The sequence below is a fragment of the Diabrotica virgifera genome, chromosome 5 (assembly GCF_917563875.1).
Source record: "Diabrotica virgifera virgifera chromosome 5, PGI_DIABVI_V3a".
NCBI lineage: Eukaryota > Metazoa > Arthropoda > Insecta > Coleoptera > Chrysomelidae > Diabrotica > Diabrotica virgifera.
The window spans coordinates 181,391,798-181,415,510 of NC_065447.1; the positions used below are offsets into that span (position 1 = coordinate 181,391,798).

General features: G+C 32.6%; 1 protein-coding gene across 1 annotated transcript; it reads left to right on the top strand.

Annotated features, from left to right (window-relative positions):
- Positions 1 to 1,342: 1,342 nt before the first annotated feature.
- LOC126885231 (prosaposin-like) lies at positions 1,343 to 22,079 on the top strand. The gene is made up of 4 exons (XM_050651696.1): positions 1,343 to 1,471; positions 4,715 to 4,751; positions 9,519 to 9,615; positions 21,880 to 22,079. The coding sequence occupies exons 1-4, from the start codon at positions 1,432 to 1,434 to the stop codon at positions 22,039 to 22,041; spliced, it is 336 nt and encodes a 111-aa protein (XP_050507653.1). The 5' UTR covers positions 1,343 to 1,431; the 3' UTR covers positions 22,042 to 22,079.
- The last annotated feature ends 1,634 nt before the right edge of the window (positions 22,080 to 23,713 follow it).

Consider the following 23,713-nt stretch of genomic DNA (forward strand, 5'->3'; position numbering starts at 1 on the left):
ATGCCTCAAATTTGTGTGTCATGTGCCGAAACGTATTGAGTGGTTTCTGAACGTTGTTACAACGTTTGTCAATATCATGTTAATGTTAGATACTTCAGGATGGTTTTCAGTTTTGCAGAAAAAATTTTTATAATGGAGTACTATTTTCGGCCAAAGGGAAAAGGTCACGAAACTGGTCCAAGCTTAAAATCAACAGTGATTTCAGTAGGACAAGATAACCTGTCACACTGCCAGCGAGTCTCTTCGAATACTGCGCGTTCAATTTGGGAGTTGCCACTCACCAGAACTAACGCCACCAGATGCGTACATATGGGGAATGCTGAAGGGGTCACCGTCTGCCATTTTAGAATTGAGGACTGAAATTAAAGATTGTGGATTTTAAAAACCAACCAGAAACATAAAAAAGATAAACTCAGATTACATAAAAGACATAAATAATAACTTATAGTCATTAAGTTCTCTTAAATTTCCTAACTAGCGTGTTTATTGGGTTGAATTTGTCTTTCTATGGTTTCGGTTTCATGTGAGCTAATAAATTTTTATGTTCGGACAATTTTTTTTCTTTAATTTTGGACCTTTTTAGGGTGGCATTTCCTCATTATCGATCCCGGTAGATCTGCCACTGGCCAGAAGGCATCTTTAACATCTGTTTTATCGGGAACGTGCCTCGTCGTGAATAATGTTTGCAAGGCTACATCATGTATTATAGATATATAAATAATCATAAACATTTCAATATTCATTTCAATTCTGTTTATTTTGCCGCATACAGTAGAACAATTAAACAATTAAAGATATTTATTTCTCTCCGGTTTTCACAATAAAAATTATATTCATTTTTCTACAATCACTTAATACAGAAGACTTTTTTGCTTGTCAATGGCAACGAAAAGTTGACGTTTACGGAGTACCGTCACTTTATCGCTCTAGCGCGTAAAGTTTGATTTTACGCTCCTAGTCGGTAGCAACCGTACAACCATAAAATACAAACACATTGAACATTCAAACTGAAAGCACTATGACATTATAATGACAGATAAAAAAAGTTTCAATAAAGTTAATGATTTAAAAATAGTTTCATTTTATGTAGAGATTGTAGATAACATGTTGCATGTATTACAAGCGCAAAGCGACATTATTGCTTTCGAGCAACTAAGTTCTTACTCTCAAGCAATAATGTATCACTTTTCGCTCTTAATACATAAATAACTAAATATGGAAAGCATTGTGATATAACTATTATCACTTAATCAATGAACGTCAGAATGCATTATTGTTGCACAGGTTAATTAATACGATTGATTAGTTATTAAGATTAAGAGATTAAGATTTATGTGTAGTGAAAACAATGCCCACTTAATATTTTTTAAACGTATATAAAGACAAAACAGTAGTACACCTTATCAGTATTCTCTACTAAACCTTTACAAAATGAAACTCGTTATTTTTGTTACTATTCTCGCACTAATTGGTAAGAAGTTTTGACTAATTTGTAGACATATACCATTGCAGAAGAAAAAAGCACACGATATTGTGATTTTTTAGACGTATCAGTTGAACAACTTAAAGATAGTAAAGATATGGATCTTCTTACGCTCAAATCGTGTGCATTTTAATTATCTGTGCGTCATTGTAGCTTTTCAAGCTTTTTTAATAATCGTATTAAAAACTTTTGCTTTATTTTGTTCTTATTTGTGCTTTACTTATTTTACTTTATTCCTTATATTTGCTTCGAAAGGATGCTTTAATGTCGAATCTTGAATATATCGAATATCGACAACGTTACTAATCAGAGAGTTTTATTAAGGATCCCAAAAGAAAAAGAGCTGTTAACCACAATAAAAACTGCAAAAATCCAACGCCTCGGTCAAATCATGACACATAGCAATATGAACTGGTGTAACTAATTTTACCGGGAAAAGTATAAGGAAAACGTGAATACGGAAAGCGAAGGATATCATGGCTAAAAAATCTGCGTACATGGTTTAACACAAAAACGGCAAACATTTTCAGAGTAGCAGTGTGCAAAGTACAGACTGCCATGACAAAGAAGAAGATCTATATATATTGTGTATTAATATCGAACCTCTCTGGTCGCGAATTTTATTTTTCTCTTTATTTAACAACCTTCTCTTTTGTCTATTAATTTATTTTGGGACTAATGATCTTTTGTTTTTTATATTTAACTGTCTTAACTAATCTTTTATTTTCTGTGTATTATTTTTTACTTTTTTACCACACGACATTTTACTGTAGATTAGGCCGGGCCGAAAAATTTATTTTTTAATTTTTCTACACGGCTAGTTGTGAAAAGTTGTAACTAGTATTTATATAATCCTATACCAAATTTGGGCCGGTTTAAAAAATAATTAACCTGGCCCCCTGGCCCCTAAAATTTTTTTTTGGTCGAATTTTTTTTTAATTTTTGTACAAGGCTAGTTGCTAAAAGTTGGAACTAGTATTTATATAATCCTATACCTTTGGTCTGGTGTAAAGAGTAATTAACCGAGCCCCCCGGCCCTTTAAAAATTTTTATTTTATTAAAAAAATGTTTGGGCTATTAAAAAGCTTTTGTTGTCATATCTTATTGTTCCGCGAAAGAAAGATAATACAGTCGACAGAAAAAAATATTTAAGCTTTTAAATGCGGTTTTAGAAGATCTTAACTAAATTTTCAAATATAATAGATACCTACAGTGTTGGTCATCGACAAAAATAAAATTCGGAGAGGAGTTAAGGGAAAACAGACGTCAACTCCAGCATGAGAATAAAAATTTAAACAAGTCAATTGAACAGCTATACTTTGATGAAAAAAAGATCAAATCACGGTCTTCGGAAACGCGAGACGAATTATTATGAAAACTGAAGACCATATAAGTTTAATTGAAGGACCCGGTAGTTTATATTTTGGGTGCTTGGCTCTTAACCAGTCTCGTGTCATAGATATTGTCAAAGAAATATTAGACTACTTGCAAAGCCATAATGTAGATCTTAGTAAATTAAGTGTTATGGGATGTGATGATACAAATGTCAATAAGGACTGGAAGATGGAATCATTCGATTTATAGAAAGGCGAGTAAATAAACCATTACTGTGGGGTGTATAATATGTTTCCTTGCGATATTTGCTCCAAGAACTAGATGACCACACAAAAGGTCTCTATTCATATTCTGAGCCGATTAGATCCCTTCATCACAATTGCGAAAAAATGCATGTTATTAAATTTAAACCCATAGAGGCTGTCCTGCTTCTTGTAAATGAAAATGATCTAAGTTAAGATCAACAGTATTTGTTCAAACTATCTAAAGCAATAATTGGAGATGGAATATGTTCTTAAAGTTTGGCAGCGAGAAGTCCAGGGAAGATGGCACAAACACTTTAATTCACGACAGCTCTAGCTACAACTGATCATTGTGAAAGCATAAAGATTTTAGCTGAGTTTGTAACACAAAAGTATATTCTCGTATGAGGTTTGAGATAAAAACACAGCCAAGATTGGAATATGATGCACCTATGGAAATTATTGCAGGCCTAGAGAGATTTTCCGAATAATGTCTCATCAATTATCAATAAAGATATTCAAGACAATGTTTAATTTGCGAACCCGGAAATCATTCAAATTTGTACGTAAACAGATTAACGTCACCTATTAGAAATGTGGCTATCAGAAGAATTTTAAGAGGTAGGAAAGCTGGTATAAAAATTGCGTTTTTATAGTATTCCAAATCCCTAAATCAATTTCGATGCAGAAGATTACATAGATGTCATAGATTGGATGAATAGTACTGTAACAGATCCTCCTCAAATACAGCATTTGGCCGACTAGGAATTGTGGGACATGGTGAAACAAATTCCCAAGTTTGACATTTTCCCTTGCCATACTCAAGAGGTGGAGAGGCGTGTAAGGATAATTACTGATGCGTCAATAAAAGGGTGTGGTGAAGAATCTAGAGATGGTTACACCCAAGCTAAACTTGATGCCAGAAATAATTGGCCGATATTTGAAAGTAATTTGTCGGGACTATGCTTCAAGAAATGAGTAAGTAAAAATGTTGAGCAAAGGAGGTTGGCCGGGTGGAACTCTCCTTGCAGCTACCTCATCGTGGTCAGTTCTGGGTTAAATAAATATATAAGAAATAATGTTAATAATGTTGAATATGTGCATAATAGTTCAATGTAAAAAATTTCGTGCCAAATATTAATTCAAGCGAAGAACTTTATAGTTCACATCGCAAAAATAGTAAATAAATATGCATTGTTTACCACTCTTTTATATTTTTAGTCCTTGTAGCCGGTTAATTTTTTTTAAATCATAATGAAAATTATTGACGAGATAGTAGCACCTATATTAATATTTTAGGCACTAGCCCGCCCCAAAAATAAACAAAAATTATTTTTTTATGCCCCTGGGTGCCCGGTGAAAAATAATTTAATTCGGTCTATGTTTGGTACACAGTATTATAAGTATCATCCACAACTTTTTTTACTAGCCCGTTTAAAATTTCCCAAAAATTTTTTTTCCTTTTTCGGCCCGGCCTACTGTAGATATACATGACCATAACGGTAATTTTATAAATAGCGCGTTTACATTGCAGAAGCAATTTTATTAATTGCCAACGCTATAAAATAATAAGGTTTAATTATTCTAAAAAATTATATTATTAGAATATGTAGAATATAGTTGTTCTAAATATAATATATTTATTTTTTCTTAGGATTGGTTCAGCCAGTCTATATTCCAGAAGAGGACGAGTAAGTTAAAAATCAAGTTATTAGATTTGTTATATAAAATAGTGCATTCCTTGATATGGTACTTGATACATAATGTAGAACAAAATAGTCCTACAAAATTTTTTCTGAAGTTAACAGTTTCCAAAAAAGAATAGGTATATTGTTATCTATATAAGTGAACTTTTATTTTCATAAAATTAAATAATCTGCCATCGTCGTACAAGAACTCGTTTGTGACTTTGGAAATTTAAAATAATCGAACCCCTTGTTTATTTACTATTTGAGGTTTGATTTTAAGGTTGTTAACACCGGAAATATAGGTACCTACCTGCAAAATAATTATTTCTTGCTTTACTAATATGGCATTTTCTAATATCTGAATAATTAATTAAGGTGTCATTGGATTAGGACTCTAAGTTTTACATAAATTATAACTTTTACTTAAGTAACTATGGTTTTATTCCTAAAATTAATAATGCACGTAAGAATTTTTGATTTCCATCCTTTTGTTACAAAAAATTTCATTTTTTCGAGTTCTGGCTCAATAATCGTTAAAAATAAAAAACTCGACAGAGTTGTCTCGAGAAACTCAGTTTTTTCTCAAGAAACTACCTAATAAAATCTTTTTGAATTTTTTGTTTCACATGATCCAGTTTTGATGTTCATCGCCAAATCCATTTTTTAAGGTGTCTGTAAACATTTGCCACCGTTGGCTTATTTTTCAATATTTTTTATTTTTTTTTAATATTCTTTTAACTGTACTTATAGTCCTGTCGCCAGGGGGGGTACAACGGCCTCCTTAATTCAGATGGACTTACCCAAGTTTTTTTTTATGTATTTTGACCTGTAGAACACGAATTTTTTGGGTAACAGTTGATCCGGATGTCGATAAGATTGTTATAAACAAAGAACTTGAGGAATTACGTAGCAGCGATTTTTCGCAAAACAAAATACTTTATTGTATTTTTTGGGTGATTCTCAGCAAAAAATGGTCTTACAAGTTTTTTCGTAGGACGCGTATTTTTCGAGATAAACGCGGTTAAACTTTCAAAAAATCGAAAAAGTGCAATTTTTGAACCGGAATTACTTTTGACTCAAAAATAAAATAGCAATTCTGATTACTGCATTTGAAAGTTCAAGTCAAATTCTATCGGCTTTGATTGTTTGCATTGCTAAAAATAAGTTTTTATTTGTTAAATAAAGGTATAAACACATAGTGTTTCCCGGGTCCAATGCATGCGTTTTAATGGACGTAATGTACGTAGAAATTCTGTATGCGCGCCTATTCGTTCGATTTCAAATTAGAAATGCATTGAAAACATCATTCAATCACTATGTGTTGATAGCTTTGTTTAACAATAAAAAAATTAATTTCTAGCAATGAAAATAATCAAAACCGATAGAATTTTACTTGAACTTTCAAATGCGGTAAGCAGAATTGCTATTTTATTTTTCAATCAAAAGTTATTCGGGTTCAAAAATTGCAATTTTTTGATTTTTTGAAAGTTCAACCCCGTTTATGCCGAAAACTATGCATCCTACCAAAATACTTGTAAAATAATTTTTTGCTTAGAATGACCCAAAGAATACAAAAAAATGTTTTGTTTTGCGAAAAATCGCTGTTATGTGATTTCTCAAGTTCATTGTGTATAACCAACTTATCGACATCCGGATCGACTGCTACTCAAAAAATTCGTGTTCTACGGGTCAAAATACATAAAGAAAACTTGGGTAAGTCCATCTGAATTAAGGAGGCCGTTGTACCCCTACTGGCGACAGGACTATTAATAAGCTCATATAATTTTAATAGTTATTTATGATATAAGTGTTAAAAGTACACGTTTAAGGCACGCATGTGAAAGTTTGCAGAATGAGCGAAGCGTTTTCTCTTTTGAAATATGGACATTAAGCAGAGTTCTAAGGATATCATGGGTAGATAGAATCACGAATATAGAAGTTAAAGTCAAGTTAGTCAATTTATAATTAAGGAGAATAGTCAAAGAGAGGGAAATTGAAAACACAATAGAAGAAAGGAAATTGCAATATTTCGAACATAATGTGATAAGTGTCGAAAGATATAACATATTGAGGCTCATAGTTCAAAAAAAAAATAGATGGTATGAGAAACGTAGGAAAGAGACGCGTTTCCTGGTTGAAAAAAAATTCCTCCGAAAAGAGAATGGTTTGGTTGCAACTCAATGCAACTGTTCATAGCAGCTGTCTCGGAGGCCAAAATAGCCATATGATTGCCAATTTTCGTCGCGGAGATAGCACTTAAAGTAGAAGATAGAGTTACAAATTCTTCATAGGTGTATTAAATTAAACCATTTGAGTTTGATAAGATTATATTAGAATATAAAGAAGGCTACCTTTTTTTACTATGTAAATTAGATGATATTACCAATACAAAAAGTATACTTCTTAAATAGGTGCTGAACATCTTACGAGTCAAGTCATGTCCTGTTTGTTGATCTCTTATCTTTAATTTTCTGGCTAAATCACATCAGTTAGATTTCAAGTATATTTTATAGTTCAGAGAAATAAGGAAAAAAAATATCCTTTTGGTGACACAACTCCTCCAGGCCGAAACCAAATTTTTTGAGTAGTATGGACATTTATATTAATAACCTATATGTTTCCTGTAGTCGATTTTGATGATGTACATAGTTATAAACAAATGAAAATCAAAAAACGGTAAATTTTCGCTTTTTTCGTTATAACCAAAAAGTTAAGTATTTTAAACAAATTTGAGTGAGAAACTCATAAATCGTATAAAAAGCTTTAATATGGAGTTTACTGAATATGTCTATCCTCATTGGTTGCTTAGACAATTGCAAAATAAATTATGAATTTACAAATATTCATAACTTATGTAAAAATTAATTTAGAACGTTCTTGTTACACGGAATGCTGAGACATCTGGTGCTTAAATCATACCATAAATTTCAAAGCAATTGGTCAAATAGTTTAAAAGTATTTAATTTGTTTTTCCCAAATTATTTTTTTTGCAACGCTATAAGTCAAAAAATGATGAAGTTACATTAACACTTTGGATAGTAGATGAAAGAAAAAAATTTATACTATTAATTTAATTAAAAAAAAAATGAAAAAAAATAATTCTAAATACTGCAACATTATTTTGCAAAAACACGTGAAATAAAAAAGGGGGGGCTAACTTCGTCCCTAATTGTCCTAGGACAATTGTTTTTCTTTCCAAATGTGTATAAAAATTCAGTCTTACCAAATATGAAAAAATAATTTTTCTACGGGTAACGGTTAAAAAGTTAATATAATTGTTTATAAATAAGCAAAAAATCGACCTGTTTTTGCAAAATAATTTTACGCTGTTTAAAATTACTTTTTTCATTTTGTTTTAATTGAGTCAATAGTATAAATGTTCTTCTTTCATAAGCTCTCAGAAGTCTTAATGTAACCTCATAATTTTCTGACTTATAGTGTTGCAAAAAATGAATTTGGGATAAACAAATTAAATAACTTTTAAACTGTTTGACCAATTGCTTTGACATTTAAAATATAAGTTAAGCATCAGAAATCTCAGTAATTCGTGTAATGAGAAGGTTCTAAGTTAATTTTTACAAAAGTTGAGAATATTTATATAAACTCAAAATTTATGATTTATTTTGCAATTTTCTATGCAACCAATAAGGAGAGACATATTCAGCGAACGCCATATTCAAATTTTTTAGACGATTTATGAGTTTCTTACCCTCAAACTTGTTTTATCAGTACACAAAAATTCCGTCGAAGCTGCGGCAAAACTCCAGAGAATATTAAATCAAATAAATACATGGGTACAACATTGGAGATATAAATTGAATGAAGAAAAACCAAACCATATTGTTTTTACAAAAAAGTGAATCACCTACAGTAACAATAAATAATAAGGTCATTCCCTCAGTTACCTCTGTAAAATATCTGGGCATGCACTTGGACAGGGGATTAACCTGGAGAACCCATATATGTAACAAACGGAAAAAACTGGGCATAAAATTTAGTAAGCATTATTGGCTTCTAGGGCGTAAGTCTAAGCTCACGACAAGAAATAAATTGCTAGTCTACAACACAATATTCAAATCAGTCTGGGCATATGGTCTGCAGCTCTGGGGAACAGCATCCAAGTCGAATGTATCCATAATTGAGAGATTCCAGTCCAAGATGTTACGTTCAATAATTGATGCTCCGTGGTTTGTTACTAACAGGGATATTTACAATGATTTGGAAACGAAAACCGTCAGTGAAGTGATAGTGGAGTTAAGTGCAAAATACATCGTACGTCTTGAAAGCCACGCGAATGTGCTTGCAATTAATTTGTTAGACAACAGTCAGGAAACAAAACGGTTAAAGAGACAGACACCGTTAGATTTACCGCACAGACATTAATATTGTTACAGTAGCTTAATTAATATATGTAATATAGTAATTTAATATTATCTCTATAGAGATGTGTGGCGCTGGTCACAATCTCTTCATGTCATTATTTCTCAGATAAAATGTGCCTGTTATATGTTATAACAGATTGCCTAATAAACATTTAAAAAAAATTATTTATAACTATGTATATCATCAAAATCGACTGCAGGAAATATATAGGTTATTAATATAGATGTCCATACTACTCAAAAAAATTTGTTTCGGCCTGGAGGGGGATGTGTCATGAGATAAATCTTATTTCTCTGGACTATTATTATAATTGGTAACTATAAAAATAATATGGATCATAATTTAAAATAACAATAAACGAAATATAAACTAAATTTTCTGTTATAGATCAGTACAAGTTCCTGTAGAATTTCCTCTAGAATGCCAAGCTTGTGAAGCATTTGCAAAGTTAATTGGCGAGTTGGTTGAAAAAGAACTTCCAAAGGTAAAACAATTTACAGTTATTTTATTTATTTTTTATTAGTAAAGTTTTCTGAAAACTTATTGACTAATTACATATTTACTTGTTATTAGTTTTGAAATAGATATTTTTTAAATACCATTTGCGATATTTGAAATGGGAATATAACACATCTTTCTGAAATTTTGTCTGTAGCTTGTTTTTATCCTCTATGTTGCTTATTATTCTACGTTTAATATCCTCATCTTAATACCATCTGCTGAATAGTAGCAAAAATTGTTTATCATGTATGTACTTTATATAAAAGATTTTTTGATAGTGGCGTGGCAACTTAATTACTTAGCAATATTTAACTTAATAGATAAACCTTAAGCTCAATTTACACTTGTCCAGTTCATAGGCTGAAAATACTTGCGGCCAATAAACTGGCTTGTGGTTTTTCGTCTACATATTTTCAAGTTTACTTTTAGTAGTTAGAAAATAAAATGGATCCAAGTGCCGTAGTGTATGCTGTTGTCATTGTTTTGGCAGGTGAAATTGCCAATGGTTTTAATAGTTATGTTACACTGCAAGTAAATCAAGAACAAACTAGTTTGGATTAGAGATTGGATGAGGTGTAAAAATACTCTGGGTGGGTCCGAACGACTGTGGATAATTTCCGTTCTTATTGAAACTTTTCAAGGTTATCTTCCCAAAAGTTTGAAAAACTGTTAAAACTAGTAGTTGAATCAAAACCTACAAAGCCTAAAACATGGATGAGAAGTCCTATTTCTTCCCAAATAAAAGCAGAAGTAACTATAAAATGCACTTTTTTGTGCGTACTTCCAGTGAATATACCCAATTCTCACATATGCATGCCAAACGTGGACCTTGGCCAAAGCAAACATGGATAAAATAATAAAGACACAAAGAGCTATGGAGAGAGCAAATAAAACAAAAGTCAATGGCGAAGGAAAACACATAGCTAGGCTAAAATGGAGCTTCGCAGGTTATAACACCAGCAAAACGGACAATAGGTGGAATACCACGATAAAACAATGGAAACCGTGAAAGGAAAGACAACAAGAGGACGACCCCAGATGAGATGTGGAGACGACATTAAAAAGATAGGAGGAACGCACTGGAAATAGAAAGCACTAAAGAGAAGAGAATGGAGGGCACTGGGGGAAGCCTATGTCCAAAATTGGACGAATTTAATTTCAAAAGAAGAAATATACAATAGTGGGTTAGCGGAAAGTAAACTAGCCGGTCTATCAGCTTCTAGCAAGCACTTGCTGACAAGTAGCAAGTTCACTTTCCTATTGTTTACACATGGCAAGTTTAGTGGCTGCAAATGCTTTCAGCCAAATAAACTGCCCTTCTTCTTCCTAAAGTTCCCTCTCCTATCAGAGGTTGGATATCATAATGGCTATGGTCACTTTGTTGGCTGCTGCTCTGAATAGTTGTAATGAACTAGAGTTCAACCATTCTCTAAGATTCCTCAGCCAGGAGATGCGTCTTCTTCCTATGCTTCTTCTTCCTTGGATCCTTCCTTGCATAATAATTCTCAGCAACTCATAATTTTCTCCTCTGGTAATCTGACCCAAATACTTCAGTTTTCTAGTTTTTATGCTTTTCATAATTTCTATCTCCTTATTTAAACGTCGTAGCACTTCAAAATTGGTAATCCTTTGAACCCACTGAATTTTCAATATTTTTCTGTAACACCACATTTCGAACGCTTCTATTCTTCTTATGTGTTGTCTCTTCAATGCCCAAGCTTCCATTCCGTATAGCAATATAGAAAATATATAGCATCTTAGAGCCTTCAACCTGAGAGGCAACTGAAGGTCTTTGTTTGTAAGCAGTGTCTTCATTTAATTTCTTTGCTTTGGTCATTTTTGTCATCAACCCAGGTTCCCCGATATTTGTACGTCTTAACTTTTTCTATTTGGGTTTGCTCTATCATTAACCTTTCATTTCCATGTTCTGCTTTTGAGACAATCATAAATTTAGTTTTTTTTTCTTGTTTATTTTTAGTCCGTATCAAATGCAATAATCGTTAGTTCTATTTAGCAATTTTTGTGGCGATTCCAGGGTGTCTGCCATTATAAGGGTGTTACCAGCGAATCTTATGTTATTTACTATTCTTCCGTTTATAGAGATTCCATCACTTAGCTCCGCTATCGCTTCCTGAAATATGGCTTCACTGTACAGGTTAAACAGTAGCGCCTACAGAACACAACCCTGTCTTACTCCCCTCTTTATATCAATATTCTCGGATTCTTGTTCTTCTATCTTTATATTGGCCTTTTGATTCCAATACAGATTGATAATTATTCGTAAATCTCGTCTGTCTATATCTCTGTTTTTCAATAATTCTATTAGTTTTTCATGTCGGACCCTGTCGAACGCTTTTTTGAAGTCGATGAAACAGGAATTAATATCCAGGTTCATATCTAAGCATCTTTGATAGAGGACATTAAATGTAAACAATGCCTCTCTTGTTCCAAGTCCTTTGCAGAACCCAAATTGGGTATCATCCATATTATATTCTAGCTTTCTGTATAATCTTCCATGAATCACCTTTAGAAATATTTTGAGGGTATGGCTTATTAGCGGTATTGTCCTATAGTCCGAACAATCTTTGGCGTATATTGTTTTTGGTATTGTTACAAAGGTAGACACCAACCATATCTGATGGATTTTTCCGGTTTTATATACTTCGTTAAACAAATCCAGTAGTACCGGTAAAGTTTCATCGTCTAGATGTTTCAGTAATTCCGCAGGTATTTCGTCTGGACCTACAGTTTTTCCGTTTTTTGCGTTTCGTATTGCTTGTTCGATTTCCTCCATTATGATCTTTGGTCCCGTTTCGCTGTCGATTTCTTCCGGTTCTTGTCTATTTTCCTCAAATAGATATGTTATGTTTGTCTTCCACTTTTTTAATTTCTCTTTGACTTCTATAATAATTTTTCCATTTATGTCTTTAAGAAGGCATCTTTCTTTTTTCGCTGTGTGTTTGTGATTTCCTTTATTTTCTTGTGCATGTTAAAGCTATCATACTTTTTAGAATATTCTTCTATTTCACTACATTGATTTGCCAGCCAGGTGGATTTGGCCTCTTTTATTTTCTTTCCTATTAATCTCTGGATTTCCTTGTATTTTGCCTTACTCCTGCCTTTATGTTTCCTTCTTTCCTCCATTAGCTCTAGGATTTCTGAAGTTATCCATCTCTGTTTTTTTATTACTTTTGTGGGTAATACCTTCTTTCCTGCCTCTACTAACGTTTCTTGTATCACGTTTCATTTGTCACTTACATCTGTTTTTTTATCACGTCTTGTTTGATTTTCTTTAAGTTATCATTTATTTTTTTCTTAGCCTCTGACGTACAGGTCCTTCTTTTATATTTGAGACATCAAATCGTGGTATATTTGTTTGTTTTTGGATCTTTTTCAGTTTTAGCCTTATTACGCCTACTAATGGATTATGATCTGAATTTATGTCAGCTCCGGGGTATGTTCTCACAGACTTTATGGTGTTTTTATACCTGGATTTGATTAAAATGTAATCTATCTGGTTTCTTACAATGTGATCTTCCGAATCCGCCGGTGATATCCGGCGAAATAAACTTCCCAAGAAGTATAAATGAAGCTTTGGAGTGAAAGAAAATTATTCTTCATTTATTTAAATATATCTGACACATTTATTCATAAAATACCCGCATAGGGTTATATAATATGCAGGGGTTTTTCTACGTATCTGAGTATCTATATATTTTTCAAGTATCACATTCTTTATTAGTCACTTCCTATCTGGCTTCTGATTAAACGACAAACACCAGCTTTTGGTATAAGAAAACTGGTTCGAAGGGAAGACCTAAATATTGATTTTCTTTGCCATCTTATTTCCTCCTACATGTACCAATACGAGAATTGTTACAATTTACCATATCACTGTTTGAAATCTTATGTTAGTCTATTAGGCTATTGATTATGTTCAAAATAAGAGAGCTAAATCGAACTACCACGTTAAAGGGGTTTTATTATTTTATATGGTCAATGGATCTCTAAATATAAAAAAAACCGCTGAGTGCTTCCCTTTTAAATTGTGCGTTTTTGAGAAAAGGGTGAATTAGTCCCTAGGCACCAAGTGCATTAGGGTGAGTTATATGTCCCTTTGGTACAAAAAATATGGCTAAAAAAATTGTTTCAGGTTAAATTTAATATCGAAATATCATCTTTTAAATCAAATAGGTGTACTTTTTTCTACAAAAATATACTTAAAAAAGTCAAAAAAAGCACGAAAAAAGCGGTCATGTTTTTGCCCCATTACAGTTTTATACGGTGATATAGGTATAAGCATTGCTTCATAGAAAAAAAACTTGTATTTCTTTAAAATGCCGTTAGGTGGAAGTCTTTGTGATTTACAGTTTCCAAAATATGATTTCTCAAAATTAGCCACTCACAGCATTTTTGGGTCATTTTGCCTATCATTTCGCAAACATTGTTCTGTAACCTTTTTTTTCTACGCAGTTTTAGGTATACGCAATTTTGCATTTTTTATTAGGAAGAAAAATCAATTGCCTTTAAAAGGTTCTATTATAGAAGGTTCTATGATTATTCATAAGCATGATATGGTTTAATATCAGAGTTTTATATATACTTTTAACGATTCTGGATATGTTTTACGATTATTTTCAAATTTCTCATTATAACTTTTTTTCTTCTACATTTTGGTACATACATTGCTGAATACACATGAAAGCTTATTTTCGTTGCTTTAAAATGGTGTACTGTAAAAAATTCTAGGACTATTTTAAACAAGATATGTTTTTTCAAAGTGCACAGTTTTTTCAGGTTTTTTCATACACATTTAATATGTCCTACTAATTGGAACCTTATGGAAAACCTTTTATTATTAATTTTATGAAAAAACATTATCCTTCATAAAATGCTCTGCATAGCCTAAAAACTAAGATGCAATCATCACATATCAAATTTTATCAATAATATACGAGGTATGTTAAAAAATATGAATTTCGCTCAAGAGTAAAGTACCTTTATAATTCACAATATGGAAAAGTGTTATTAAGAGGAGTTATTTGGAATTAAGAATAATGTCGTAATGTACAATTATATTCTTCTAATTGAAAAAAAAAAAATAAAATTTTTCTCAAATTACGGATACCCATGGATATCCTACAGATCTTGTTTAAAAACAGATTAAAAATCTTTTACAATGCGTACACCATTTTCAAGTAAATAAAATAAGCTTTCTTTTTTATAATAGCTTAAGTATAAGTTGCTTAAAAATAGTCGTAGAACATTATACAACAGACCAATTTAATGGTAACTGACTTATATTTCTACTAAATGTCATTGTATGTATATACCTAACTAGAAATGCGTAGAAAAAAGTTACAGAACAATATTTGCGAAATAATGGAGGACATGATCCAAAAATGCTGTGAGCGACTAACTTTGAAAAATCATTTTTCGGATACCATAAATCTTAGAGATTTTCACCAAACGTCATTTGAAGAAAAACGATGGAAGTATTTTTTATGTGAAGCAATACCTATAACTATATCTCCGTCGAGAAAAGAAAGTTATGAAGCAAAGACAAAATTGCTTTCTTTTGTGTTTTTTTGCTTTATTTTTTAATATGTTTTTGTAAAAACAAATAAAAGGTGATATTTCGATAGTAAATTTAATTTTCGGACTTGTTTGTGAGACCTGTTTGTAAACACACGTTTTATAATTTACGGTCGATTTAAACAAATTACCGCTAAATAAAAGCCTTTTAATAGTTAAGTTTTACTAGTGCAGTGACATAAAATACCAAGAACAGCAACTGTGAGTAAATTTTTAATATTAACTGCATCCAGACGATTTTTGTTAGTAAAAACTCGCCTAGCGAAATAAAGAATTTTTAACAACAAAAGGCAGGGTCGGCCTGGGAAAAATGTTTTGGACAATAATTATATTTAACAAAATAACTTAGCAAATTTGAATATTTTAAATAAAATGTCATAACCAACATTTACAAATCAATCTTCATCTACCAACACTCACCCAGGTAATAATTTAAATAATATGAATACCTCCAACACATCTTATGCAAGCACTGTCTCAAAAAATATCTACAAGTATCCTAACAAAGACCAGGCACTTATCTTCGGCTCCATTCAGGGAGCAAAACTTCAAGATTATCTTCTCCAATTGGGACCTCTGGTAAAACCAATAAACATCATTTTCTGTAGCAGAATTTCACACAACAGAATATGTGTTTATCTAACCAATAAATCACTGGTTGATGGGTTTTTAACTAATCATGGTCAAATTGTTGTCAATAATGAAGTCATCAAAGCAAGACGTCTAATTTCACCAGCAGACAGACTAGTATTATCGAATGTAAGCCCAACGATCCCACACGAAACTCTTGTAACCTTACTGGAAAATATTGGATTAAAATTAGTTTCTCCAATAAACTTTCTTAGAATAGGTGCATCAAATCCAGAATACCAACACATACTCAGCTTCAGAAGACAGGTGTATATCGCTCCTTCCCCAGATATTACCATACCCGAAATCTTAGAAATAACACATGATAATCTATCATATCATATCTTTTTAGCCCTAGACAGTCAACGCTGCTTCACCTGCAAATTATTGGGTCATGTTGCATCCCAATGCCCTTCGGGCAATATTAACCCACATTCCCAACAATTATCACAACCCACACATAATATTCCAATCTCGTCAATATCTCAACCGGATGAAACATCTTCTAATGACTTAAATTCCCACTCAATAAATAATATTCTACCCGAAAGTTCCTCAGTAGTAGAAAATTGTGCAAAAGTCGCCAATACTGCTTTGATCACATCCAATCTGGTAACAAATCCAGATCATACTGCTCAATCTGAAAATATCCCAACCTCGGACAAAACTACTAAGTCAACAACTTCATCCGCAACAAAACGAACAGCTGAAGATATGACGTCAGCCACTCCAGAAGAACAAATGCCACCCAATATTTCTACCTTCTCTCTTCCCCAAACAGTCGTTCAGAAAAACAAAAAACCCAAATCTAATACATCAGATCAAGAAATAGAACTTACTGAATCTATTATAAACTATATCGACTCTCATTCTCCTCACTTCATAATCAACAGCCATCAGCTTAAACAGCTCCTAGAAAATACATACGGATCGAGGGATGTTCTTAGCATTGCGGAAGACTTCACAGAAGATATTCCAAAACTAATAGATATGTTAGAAGAACTTCATCCTCACGCAAACACTAAGAAACTAAAAACTCGTGTCACAAGGCTAAAAAAGAAATTACTAAAGCAATCCCAAGATTTAAGTGATACCCAATTTGATATCTCAAATACATCTCAAGATACCCAATAAATACATTCGAGTCATTACTCCAGTGGAACTTAAATGGGTACTATACCCGTTTAAATATGCTACAGCATATCATAGCCCTCCATTCTCTGGACATATTGTGTCTACAAGAAACTCACTTCCGAGACGAAAATGTCCACAAAATGAGGGGATACAATGAATTCGTTAAAAACCGAAATGTACAAGTTGCGAGTGGCGGCGTAGCCATTTACGTCTCAAAGAATCTACAAGCAACACAAATTAGAATAAATACAAACCTAGAAGCGATAGCCGTAAAAATTAAAGCACAACTAAATTACACCATCTGCAACATATACATTCCTCCTGACCATTATTTAATTCAGGATGAACTGGAGTCTCTAGTTAATCAACTTCCAACTCCTTTCATTCTTCTAGGAGATTTTAATGCCCACAATTACTCCTGGGGTTCTCAAAAAACAGACAGAAGGGGACGAATTCTATCAAACATATTCAACACCATGAACATAAGTTTGCTGAATGATGGCAGCAATACTAGGTTCAATATAGCTACTGGCAATTCTTCTTGCATCGATCTTTCATTATGTAGCCCAACTATTAGTCCTTACCTTGAATGGAGAGTTATGGATGACTTACTAGGCAGTGACCACTTTCCTATAAAATTAACGAATTCAATTATAAAAGACAAAATATCAAACGGAGATAGTATCCATCAGAAATGGAAAATAAAGAAAGCGGACTGGAGCTCTTTCTCAAAAACCATTGAGAATAACATATACAAAATTAATGAGTGGAAGGACGCAAATACCGCAGTAACTCAACTTAACGAAATAATCATAAAAGCCGCTGAATTTTCAATAGGAAAAACAAAACATATCAAGAAATTTAAACCTGTGCCTTGGTGGAATGACGAATGTGCCGAAGCAATATAAAACAGCAAATCTGCTCTAAATAGATGTAGGAGGGAGAAAACCGCAACAAGTATAATTGAATACAAAAAACATAGGGCAAAAGCAAGATTTATTACCAACAAAAGTAAAAAAGAGTCATGGAAGAAGTTCGTAGGAAGCATAAACAGAAACACTACAATATCATCGGCATGGAGGAAGATACAAGGTATTTATGGAAACAAAACTTACCATGTCATTAAAGCATTAGATTATGACGGCAAACGAATAAACCAAACAAAAGAAATAGGTGAAGCATTCGCAGACTATTATCATAAGCTTTCCATAAACAGAAATATAACTAATGGTAACATTGCCCTCCCTACGGAATTCAAAGAGCTGGAAAACCTTGATTCTCTAAACAAGCCGCTGACAAAAGAAGAAATGGAGGAATCTCTCTCATCACTAAAAGACAGTTCTTCTGGTCCCGATGACATCCCTCCAGTTTTTCTAAAAAATCTCCCAGAAACGGCGAAACAAATCCTGCTTAATATCTTTAATCACATGTGGAATAATAGTGACTTCCCCTTAATCTGGAAGAAAGCAACAATCATCCCCATACTTAAATCTAACAAATCTTCACTCTTGCCTGAATCTTACAGGCCAATCTCCCTAACCTGCTCCATGAGTAAATTGCTAGAAAAAATAATCAACAAGAGAGTAATATGGTTTTTGGAAACTCACAAATTATTAATTCCCGAACAATCCGGATTTCGACCATCTAGAAGCACACTTGATAACATTATTGACCTAGAAAATCATATTCACGAAGCATTTGCTACTAAAGATAAATGTCTAGCAATTTATTTTGACATTAATAAAGCCTTTGATTCTACATGCCATAAAATCATCCTAAATAAACTACATCACTGGGGATTGAAAGGCAATATAATAAATTTCATACGCAATTTTTTATCTCAAAGAGAATTCCAAGTCCGAATTTCTGGAACAATATCATCAACCAAGAAACAGTTAAACGGCACACCACAAGGATCAATTCTCAGCCCAACTTTATTTTTAATTGCTATGAATGATGTCTTAAAAGATTTAAAGAAACCAGTTGTAGCCAGACTTTACGCAGATGACATGATCGTGTTTATCAAGGGAAGATGTCTTAGCACCATGGCTCAAAGCCTTCAGCAATGCATAACATCCTTCGAACGTTGGTCTATAATGTCTGGGTACAATTTCTCCCCAAACAAAACAAATTGCATATTATTCTCAAAAAGAAACATACCAGAGCAGCATCGACCATCAATATTCCTATACAACCAGAAACTAAGTTATACTCCACACATAAATTTTCTGGGCATAATATTCGACGAACGTCTGTCGTGGAAAAATCATATTAAAACACTAACTCTTTCTTGTCAAAAGGGCTTAAATTTATTAAGATGCTTAGCAAACAAGTCTTGGGGATCTGATGGTCTAATGCTGCTAAAAATATACAGAAGCCTTATTCGATCAAAAATTGATTATGGATGTATTGCATACACATCTGCTCGCCCTTCAATATTAAAATGCTTAGATACTATACACAACACCGCAATAAGAATAATTCTAGGGGCTTACAGGACAACGCCTGTAGAAAGCCTATACTGCGAACTGGGCGAACCAGCTCTATCTTTCAGACGACAAATTCTTAGTTTATCCTATGCCTCCAGAATAGCATCAATACCATCAATTCCTGGTCACAAAAACACGTTCTGTAATCGTTTCAAATCAACTTTTCAACATAGCACCTCTCCACTACCCTTTTATGTTAGAATTCACCGGTATATATCAACGTTAAATCTCCAAAATTTCCCCAGAACGTGGTTAATGAATGAACACAGCATTCCTCCATGGATTATCAGAACCCCACATGTAAACACCCAATTGACGAAATATAATAAATACGATACCAATCCACGTCTTATATATCAAAATTATAAACAAATAGTCGCAAAATATAAAAATTATACCCACTTATTCACTGATTCGTCTAAGTCTTCCCAAGGTGTAGGAGCAGCAGTATACATAAACAATGAAACCAAATATTTATTTAAGCTTCCCAGCTCCTACAGCATCTTAAATGGTGAACTTTATGCCATATTACAAGCGTTGAAGCACATTTCCAATGCACAAACCAAACACTCCTTAATAATATCTGACTCACTCAATTCACTGAGACTCATACAACAAACTTTCACGAAAAATCCTATAGTCATATTAACCCTTAACTACAGACATCCGGTATTTTTTACCGGCGGGCATTCCCAAAATGTGGATTTCGTGGTAACCTCACAACTTACAAGTTCATGTGTCTCTGTACCTCTCGGGCAGTTTGTATAACAATGCTAGTCAAAGCGTGTATTGTGTATTGTCAATATTTTCTTTTCTGGTACACATCAAAAATCTTAACCGGTAAAAATTACCGGATGTCTGTGTTAAGGGAGTGTTTTTATATGAGTACTATATTTGTAAATCTGAAATGTTTACATTATTTTTTTGTGTTTTTGGGGAAAAAGTAAAGAAATGGACTGTGGAAGACATCCTGGACCTTCAATGAAGGTTAAATTTGAAGATAAAAATTTTGAGGCCACTTTGCAAAAATGGAATTGCCATTTAATTTTATTACAATTTTACCCCTTGCAGATTTTTTTTCGTGGATGTAAAAATTTTCGTGGATGCTATTTTATATTTCCTTTGTGATTCTATGTTACGTTTATTTGTTAAAAAAAAAGTTTAAATTTTTGTCCATAGCATTTATGGCCGTTTGTTTCAATAGACCAAAACTGTTACCAAAATTCTGGTTTAATAGATTATTCTTCAAAAATATTGTATTATATTATTAAAATCACTCATTTTACCATTTTTCCCATATCTAGGGACTCCATAAAAACACATAATGCAAAACGTTTTTGTTTTTTATTATTAACTTTATATTTTGACTCTATTTTATAATGACCGGTAAAAAATACCGGGAGTCTGTAGTTACGTGATAATATTGGAATGTCTGTAGTTAAGGGTTAATCAAAGAAATATTACACAGGCTGCATCAAACAGACTCAAAAATAGTTTTTCTATGGGTTCCCTCTCATTCTGGAATCGAGGGAAATGAAAACGCTGATCGTTGGGCTTACACAGCTGCGCAATTACCAACATTGGCAGAACAATCAATTCCAGCCGCAGATACAAAACAATTACTAAAATCAATGACTCTCAATTTGTGGAGGGAAAAATGGAAAACATCCACGAGCAAGTTAAGAGACGTTAAAGAAGATACTGGTCCATGGAATCCACATACAACCAACAGATCGAACCAAGTCATCGTATCTCGTCTTCGGTTAGGACACTGTAAACTTACTCATGAGCATCTCATTACCCATACCGAAGCACCAAAATGCAGAAAGTGTAATATACCAGTATCAGTAAAACATGTGCTAACAGAATGTGATGAATTTGCCGCTTACAAACAATCTATATCTGGTTATTCAAACAATATGAAAGACATTCTTAACCTGCAAACCGACTGTAAAGCTCTTTTTCAATTCCTTAATAAATGTAACCTAGCAAGTAAGATTTAATTGTACACAATTTCATACTTTTGTAAACTTATTAATTGTATTCTCGTTACCCCGCTGATGACCTTCGTGGTTAATGCGGTTATTTCTAAATAAAAAAAAAATTAATTTTCAACAATTTTTCTGAAGACGTGTTTTTACTAAAAGTGCTTAGAACTCACCTTAATGCATAGGGACTAATTCACCACTTTCTCAAAAACGCACACCTTTAAATGGTATCATTCTGTTGGTTTTTTACATTGAGACGTCCATTGACCATATGAAATAATAAAACCCCGTTAACGTTGTAGTTGCTTTCTAAAGTACATAATGAATAGTCTATATTATGTATGATGGTAACTTAAAATTAATATTCATTGAAATGAACTATTCGCTAATATCATAAATTTGTATTTTCAGGACTATGTAGAAAAAGAAGCAGAAAAATTATGTGAGAAGCTTGGTGGGTCTCTAAAAAAATTTTGTTTGGAGCACCTAGTGCCGGTGGTTGATAAAATTTACGATGAAATTGTTAAACATACCTCAGCAAAAGGAGTTTGTGAACTTTTAGGTTTTTGTTAATAATTTTTAAATAATAAAAAATAAGTTTCCTTCCTTTTTTTATATACACTTATTGTTTAGTACACTTTAGAAGACCAAAAATAAGCATATTTTCAAGATTTTTTTTCTCAGAACTTTTATTAAAAATGAACATTAAACTTTTTACATATTAATATCTAACTCTTAGAGAATACAAAAAATATAGTCTTTTTCATTTATGCACGTACACCAATATTGTAGTGGGCGCCAAATTCTAGGCCTCGAAAAAAAGTAGTTCCGATGACGAAGATTTAATCTCAGAATTGCGATATCTGAAACAAAAAGATCGTACGGAAATTGAAAAAGGAAGGTTTCTTACGTGATAATTTACCACCGCTAGTGAAAAATTCCGCAAAAAAAAGAGTTAAGGGAAATTTTAAAAAAATTTGTGAAAAAATCGCCCGTTTTTATTCAGTATTTCATGGTTAAAAAATATTTATTTTTCATTTTTTGGTCAAATTGTGGTAAACTGTCACGAAAGAAACCTTCCTTTTTCAAATACAGTACAATTTTTTTGTTTCAGTTATCCCAATCCTGAGATTAATTACTCTCCGCCATCTTTTTTTGAGGCCTCGACTTTTGAGCCCTCTGCAATATTAGTGTACGTGCGTAAATAAAAAAAGAAATTTTTTTGTACTCTCTAAAAGTTAGATATGTAATAAGTTTTATGTTCATTTTTAATAAAGGTTCTGAGAAAAAAATTCTTGAAAATAGCTATTAGCTATTAGCTAAAATAGCTAGGGAGGAAAGTGCTACTTTTCCTTTCCGAGAATGAAGTTTACTGCCCGACGCGTAGCGGAGGGCAGGAATCATTCAAGGGAAGAAAAGGCACTTTACTCCCATGTTATACATATGGTTTTTCCACCTTCCTCAAATAACAAGTCATTTTTTCATTTTTACTTAATTTATTTATTAGGACTAAAACTAACAAGTACGTACAATATAACTGTCAACTGTCAAATATAAGTCAAATTAATAATGTAAACATTATTAAATCAAAATAACAATTTACTGTTTTTTACCATTCTGCAAAATACAGAGTGTCTTATAAATAAACGTTAAAATGTATAGAAACTTACGTAATAGAAAATAGATATTGTACAGGGCGAAAAAGATTTTCCTCCCTAGGGAGGAAAAGTACAACTTTGCTCCCTACAATCAGGTCCGAAAAAGTATACTTTCGGTAGAGGTAGGTGGAAAAATTATTATTTTTGGTCGTCTAAAGTGTACTAGTACCTTTGAAACAATTAAAGGTCTGTTTCGCACTTTTGGAGGATTTAATATTGAAAAAGACTGAAATTAGATGAAACTGTCAACGAAATTGCTAATGGCGGAGCGAAATATATTTTCTAGACTATACATTTTCCAGCTATTAAAATGAAATAATTTTATTTTAAATACGCACAAAAATAATAAATACCTATTTAGGTACTTATCCGCCAAAAATGCAAGGTTGTGTTATTTTGTTCTGTCCCTTGGACATCCTCTATAAGAGATGTGGCGATGACTTCTGCAAACTCGTCACTACCCTGTGCTTTTATTATTGGGTTTAGCGGTCTAGTCCCTCCAATCCTTGATGTTACGCATCCAGGTAATTTGCCATCTGCCAGGACCTAAATTGCCAAATACATTCAGAATAATAAGAACCAAATGA